The following is a 7,500-nucleotide window of genomic DNA, read 5'->3' on the forward strand; positions in this document are numbered from 1 at the left end:
AATGTCCCTATCTTCACCTAATAATCTCTCTCTCTCTCTCGCTCTTGCTCTTGCTCTCGCTATTGCTCTCTCTCTTGCTCTCTCTCTCTCTCTCTCTCTCTCTCTCTTCTCTTCTCTCTCTTCTCTTCTCTTCTCTTCTCTTCTTTTCTCTTCTCTCTTTCTCTTCTCCTTCCCTCTTTTCCCCTTTCCTCTCTTCCTCTTTCTCTCTTCTCTCTCTCTCTCTCTCCTCTCTCTCTCTCCTTTCTTGCTCTTGCCCTTGCTCTTGCTCTTGCTCTTGCTCTTGCTCTTGCTCTTGCTCTTGTTCTTGTTCTTGTTCTTGCTCTTGCTCTTGCTCTCTCTCTTGCACTCTCTCTCTCTAACTATATACCTATCTGACTATTTGTCCATCTATCTCTCCATCTCTCTCCATCTCCCTTATCAATCCCTTATCTCACACACGTACCGTCCTTCCAGGTGAAAACGGCGTCCAGGTTATCGGGCAGGCCATTCCACTTGGCCATGTTTTTCGGATAGCCTTGGTCCATAGTGTTCGTCTTCTCGTTGTACCGGAAATATTCGTGGCGGCTGCGGGAGGACGAATGGGGGGGGTGAGTAAAAAAAATTCGTAAGGAAAAAGTTTCGATTTTTTGTGAATGGATGTGTGGGTGTGTGGGGGTGGGGGTGGGGGGATGGGAGTGTTGTGGGGGTGGGGGGTGGTAGGAGGGATGGGAGTGTTTTGGGTGTGTGGGAGTCTGGGGGGAGTGTTGTGAGGAGGTGGGAGTGTGGGGGGAGTGTTGTGGGTAAGTGTGTGTGTGTGTGTGTGTGTGTGTGTGTGTGTGTGTGTGTGTGTGTGTGTGTGTGTGTGTGTGTGTGTGTTTATGTCCATATATATTTGTATGTGTAATGTGTATATGTATGTGTGTGCGCAAGCGTTGGGAATACAGTAATGCGTGTATGCATATTCATAAAACATATATACATATATCAACAAATATTCCCCTCTCTCTCCCCTCTCTCTCCCCTCTCTATCCCCTCTCTCTCTTCTCTTATCACCCATCATCCTTAATATTTTCCTCTTCCCCAATATCACCGCAAGAACGAAAGCAAGAAAAAGAAAGAAACAAACAAGGAAAAAGAAAGCAATGAAATAAAGAAAGAAAAAATAAACAAACAAAGAAAAATAAAACAAAGAAAAAAGAAAAAAGAAACAAACAAAGAAAAAGAAAACAAAGAAAAGAAAAAAGAAACAAACAAAGAAGAACAAAGAAAAAAAAATGAAAGACTGGAAGACCAAAGGAAAAAAAAGAAAACAAAGACCCACCTGAAGAAGTAGGTCTTCTTCGCGCGAGGCCAGTAGAAGGCGGCGTCGATCTTCGTCAGGCGCTCCGGCAAGCCCAAGGACGTAAGGGGCAGCGGCGACCCCTCCACCAGCCTATCGCCGTTGTGCACGTAATAGTACTTTCCTGCGAGGCCGATCAGTGCGTCAGTTTCACTCATTATCTCGTTAGTCTCGAATTATGATCGTCAAATGTTCAAAAAGAGATTCGATTGAGGTCTATTAATCTGTTTCGTTTCATTGCACCGAAGGCCTGATTGGAATTAATTATTCTGATAAATTATATCAGCTATTGATATCATGATTGAGATTTGTTCTCGGTGACTTATGCTTTGGGTATATGTATTTAGACTAAGACACGCCCGCGCGCGCGCACACACACACACACACACACACACACACACACACACACACACACACACACACACACACACACACACGCACGCACGCACACACACACACACACACACACACATACACACATACACACATACACACACACACACACACACACACACACACACACACACACACACACGCACGCACGCACGCACACACATACACACACACACACATACACACACACACAAACATACACACACACATACCCCAAAACACAACCCCACACACGCAAACACAAAAGATCACACCCGCACCCACGCCCACAAACAAACAAACAAACAAACACACAAAACGAAACCCTCCACATCTCACCTATAAAGAAGAGAATGTTGCCATCGGAAGGTCTCTCGTAAGCGGCATCCACCCTCTTCATATACGACGGCAGACCGGAGAAGAGGTTGTGGACCAAAGACGGGTAGCTGTCCCGTAGATTTCCGCGCTCGTCGTAACGCCAGATGTACTGCGAGGGGGAGGAAGGGGAGGGGGAGTTAGGGGGAGGGGGATATGCGAGAGGGGGAGTGTGGCGGGTAGGTGGGGGTTGGTAGGAGGTGGGGTGTGGGGGGGGGGCGAGACTGATAGGGCTTATATTAACATTATTAAACTAATGATCTGTGAGATGAGCTTATGTGGTCTTCATATACATATCTGCGTAATAATAATGATTATCATGAAATAAGAGTAATTATAATAATAATGATGTTACTAATAACAATAATGATAATAAAAAAATATATAACAGTAATAATAATAAAAAATATATAATAATAATAATAATAATAATGATAATAATAATAATAATAATAATAATAATAACAACGATAATAATAATAATACATGATAAGAATCACAACAAATAAGATAAGACTCACAAACACCATTATCATAAAGATAATAACATATTGATCAAAACACAGACGCGTGTACTCAAAGGCCCAGCGGGATAAAGCGCCAGTGTACTGATCTAGTGTTTGTGTCGCGAATGATTAGAGACCTAGTTATTCCTAGCACATAAAGGGCAGTGGCAATCTATATATATATATATATATATATATATATATATATATATATATATATATATATATATATATATATATATATATATATATGACGAGGCTATGGTCTATCTTACGTCTGCCCTCCTTATTATTACTGTGTTAATTGACACTGCTTTTGGAGGTGCAAGATATAAGTAAAGGTTTCTTTAGGTGTTTTGTTGATATGATGGAAACAGACTTGTTACTCTAAGTATTTGTGGAAAACGACTTGAGTTAGCTATGAGTGTAATGCTCTATTGTTATAAAGGAGCAGACGTTTAACACACAAAAAAATATATATACGGTTTGTGTAAAGAGTAATTTCGGCAGAACATTTTATCCACTTGTGGCAGAACTCAAGGCAAACAGATTCCCCGGAACGCCAGAAGGACGTCCCAGGATCCCGACGGAAGTCCTCTGCGCGACTTACTGTGTCCTTGAATATAAAGAGCTCCTGCCTGAGGACCGCCATGGAGTCGAAGTCCCCGTCGCAAAGGCTGGGGACGGGTGGCGGGGGCCTCTCCGTCGTCGACACGGGTTCGTCCTCTCCGTGCTCCCATCTCCATCGCTCCTCCTCCTCCCTCCTCCTCGCCTCTTCCTCCCTCCTCCTGACTTCCTCTTCCCAGCGCCTCTTCTCCTCTTCATCCTCCCTGCGCCTCTTCCTGTCCTCCTCCCTGCGCCTCTCCTCCTCTTCGCGTCTCTTGCGGTCTTCCTCGTAAAAGTCCTCCTCGTCGGTCCTCTTGCGTTCGTCGTCCCGCCTGTGCACGTCATCTCCCTCTGGAGGAAGAGCAGGTAAGTTGGGAAGGTCAGCATTTCCACCTCCGACTCGCTTTATATGCTCGTCTACCGTCTCGTAATCGCCGTGATAACGGACGTGTTCACCATCAGCATCATCATCATCATCATCATCATTACCACCACCACCATCATCATCACCAGCCTCGGTATTAGTAGTATCATCATCAGGTTCATCACTAAGCACACCATCATCACCACCAGCATCACCAGCATCATCATGATCATCACCACCAGCATCACCACCAGCCTTACCGCCGTCATCACCATCATTTGCTGCGTCTGACTGATGGTCTTCGTCCGTCGTGGGGGGGGAGGGTGTGGTGGTCGTCGTGGTGGTCGTCCTGTTGAAGTACTCGTCGTCTCCCTCCAGCTTCCTCTTTACTGCCGGAAGAAACGACCTTCTAAGAAACCGCGATTTCTTTTCTTTTTTTCTCTCTAGATTAAACTCCTATCTTATTCTCATTCTCTCTGTCTCTATCTACATCTTTCTCTTCATCTATCTATCTGCCTGTATATCTTCGTGTTTATCTATCTATCTATTTATCTGTATATCTTCCTGTTTATCTATCTATCTATCTATATCTATATCTATCTATCTATCTATATATCTATCTATCTATCTATTTATACATACATATAAAGATTATATGTATATATTACATTTGCTTAGAATAATCGCATGCATATCTTACTATGTCTTTCTTCCTCATTTTAGGACCGCATAAATATATTTCATTTCATTATATTTCATTAATTATGGTATACAACGTTGATACATACAAAAAAAAATTCCTGTAACTTGATGATGAAATCGAAACAGATATCCATATAAATGAAACTGTAAGCCAATTCCCATAAACTATATAACATTTTGAGATTTTAACGACTGCGAAAAATACAAGCCTGTCAGTTAATGATGCATGCCCACGGTTAATGGATATCTACCCATATGTCAATTAATCAAATAAATAAAATTTCTAAATATGTTATCAAAATGTCATTGGGGTATTTTTCAAAAGGTCTGGAAAATAAATCCAGGTCTATTTGGCTATGTGTTATGAGTTTATACTACAATCTTCCTGTTCCTCTTCCTTCCTCCTCCTCCTCCTCCTCCTCCCTCTCATCATCATCATGATATAATAATAATAATAATAATAATAATAATAATAATGATAATAATAATAATAATAATAATAATAATAATAATAATAATAATAATAATAATAATAATGATAATAATAATAATAATAATAATAATAATAATAATAATAATAATAATAATAATAATAATAATAATAATAATAATAATAATAATAATAATAATAATAATAATAATGATAATAATAATAATAATAATGATAATAATAAAAACAATTATAATGATAAGGACAATAATAATTTCATTGATAATAATAATAACAATGACAATAAAATACTAATAATAATAATATTATTATTATTACTATTATTATCATTTTTGCTATTATTATCATCGTTATTGTTTATTATTGTATATCATTATCATTATCATTATCATTATCATGATCATTATATCATTATCATTATATCATTATCATTATAATCATTATCATCATCATCATCATCATCATCATTATCATCATCATCATCATCACTCATACTATCAACATTAATAATAATAACAACAATAATACCAACCATCAAACAAACAAACAAACAATAACAAAATCAACTCCCAAATTTATAAAAAATAAAATAAATAAAAATAATAATAATAATAATAATAAAATAAATAAATAAATAAGCTATCATTACCACCACCCCAAAAAAAAAAAAAAAAAAAAACAGCGCCACGTACTATAGAGTTCCCACATGGCCATGACGTCATCGTAAGCCAGGGAGAAATGGGGGGTGTAGCCTTTGTAATAAGGGAACATGATGGAGTCGGCGACGGGCGAGTGTGCAAGGCCGAGAGAGTGGCCGATTTCGTGGACGGCGACGGTGAAGAAGTCCAGACCTGTGATACGGAGAAGGGAAATTTATTAATTAAATAGATGTAAGAAATTTAAGGTTTGTAGATGTATGTTTTTTTAAGTATGTAATAGATAAATGTAAAGTGGGAAAGGAAGGAGGGAGGTATTTGGTTTACGTATGATTTTTTTTTTTTTTTTTGTGGGGGGAGGGGGGTGATCGGTGAGGGGCGATTTGGGGGGGGAAGTTTTTTTTTTTTTCTTGGGGGGGGTAGAGAATTGGAAGTATTTTGATGACATTTTCACCTTTTTTTCTTTCTTTCTTTCTTTTTCTATGCCCCCCTTTCTCTCTCTCTCTCTCTCTCTCTCTCTCTCTCTCTCTCTCTCTCTCTCTCTCTCTCTCTCTCTCTCTCTCTCTCTCTCTTCTCTCTCTCTCTCTCTTCTCTCTCTCTCTCTCTCTCTCTCTCTCTCTCTCTCTCTCTCTCCTATTGCTTTACTGAAACTGTTGAACATTCCATAAATAAGGTCGAATTTCCTCCTAAATTCAATTCAGTCCCATAGGATCCTTAATGCTCCCTGCCCCCCCCCCCCACCCTCCTTTCCCTCTTCCCCCTCTTCTTCTTCCTCCTCCTCCTCCTCCTCCTCCTCCTACCCCTAGTCCTACCTCAACCCCTACCTCCTCCTCCCTACCCCCTTCCCCCTACTCCTAACCCTCCTCCTCTCCTCCTCCCTCCTCCCTCTCTCCTCCTCCCTCCTCCCTCCCCCCTTCACCCCCCTTCCCCTTCCCCCCTTCTCCCTCCCCTCCTCCTCCTCAGAAAAAAGGATAATTTACCATCAGAGTTGCTTCCCTTTTTTATCAAATACGAAAGCCGATGGGATTAGCTAACCTGACGAAAGAGGCCTTCGAGAACCTACAAACGAAATCAAATAGAAAAAGAGAGAAAAAAAAAATAATGGAAATTAAATAAAGGAAGAAAAAAAATTAACACGAGCTAAAAAAAAAAAAAAAAAGAAGGAAGCAGTAAGACAGACTAATAAAAATAATTAAAGTATCTATAAACTAAATAAAATAAAACTAAAAAGAAAATAACAAAATCACAAAATCAAAAAAAAATGTATCTCCTTCTCCTCCTCCACTCCCACCTTCTTCCCCCCCCCCCTGCCCCGCACACACCCAACCCTAAAACAAAAAAAAATACCCAAAAATTACTCAAAAGAAATAAAAAATACTCACCCAAAAATATATATATATACAAACTCAAAAAAAAAATACTCACCAAATTTTTTAAAAAATAAAAAAGAATACTCACCAAATTTTTAAAAACTCAAAAATTACTCACCAGATGAAAAAATAATAATAATAAAAAAATACTCAAAAAAACAGGAAGAAAAAAAAATACTCACCAGCATACTCATCCTTCGGCTTAATGGTCCATTTTTCACTCTCGTCGAAATGAACGTCGCCTCCGTAGTGGCCGAACTCGTAGGGGAAGTAAGCGTGAGCTAGAATTCCACTCGGACCGTCGAAGGAGTACCTGAAGGAGGCGCAGGGGGTGGGGGTGGGGGTGGGAGGGGAAGGGGGGAGGGGGAGGGAGAGAGAAAGAAAATTAAAATAGGTGGAGTGGATCCCTTTCTTTTCTTCTTTTTTTCTTGGTTTTCGGTGGGTTGTTGATAGAGAGGTTGATAGGTAGGTAGGTAGGTAGGTAGATAGATAAATAGATCGATAGATAAGTAGGTAAGTGGATAGATAAATAGATAGGAAGGTAGGTAGAGGGAGGGAGGGAGGGAAGGAGGAAGGAAGGGAGGAAGGGAGAGAGAGAGAGAGAGAGAGAGAGAGAGAGAGAGAGAGAGAGAGAGAGAGAGAGAGAGAGAGAGAGAGAGAGAGAGAGAGAGAGAGAGAGAGAGAGACAGACAGACAGACAGACAGAAAGAGACACAGACAGAGAGACACAGAAAGAGGAAGACACACAAAATACTCTCCTGATACAGTTGACAAAGAAAC

At 39.9% G+C, this 7,500-nt stretch overlaps 1 protein-coding gene across 2 annotated transcripts in view; it reads right to left on the reverse strand.

The window, feature by feature from the left end:
- The window catches only part of LOC119597422 (stromelysin-3-like), a 28,674-nt gene that overhangs the window by 2,806 nt on the left and 18,368 nt on the right, over nt 1-7,500 (reverse strand). For both annotated transcript variants that reach the window (XM_037946996.1, XM_037947001.1), the window contains 7 exons: nt 6,903-7,033; nt 5,387-5,545; nt 3,802-3,930; nt 3,182-3,528; nt 2,030-2,177; nt 1,301-1,442; nt 443-564 (listed from right to left, as the gene is read on the reverse strand). In XM_037946996.1, the coding sequence (XP_037802924.1) occupies nt 443-564; nt 1,301-1,442; nt 2,030-2,177; nt 3,182-3,528; nt 3,802-3,930; nt 5,387-5,545; nt 6,903-7,033 (1,178 nt within the window). The remainder of the gene's footprint in view (nt 1-442; nt 565-1,300; nt 1,443-2,029; nt 2,178-3,181; nt 3,529-3,801; nt 3,931-5,386; nt 5,546-6,902; nt 7,034-7,500) is intronic.

Source organism: Penaeus monodon, chromosome 3 (assembly GCF_015228065.2).
Source record: "Penaeus monodon isolate SGIC_2016 chromosome 3, NSTDA_Pmon_1, whole genome shotgun sequence".
NCBI lineage: Eukaryota > Metazoa > Arthropoda > Malacostraca > Decapoda > Penaeidae > Penaeus > Penaeus monodon.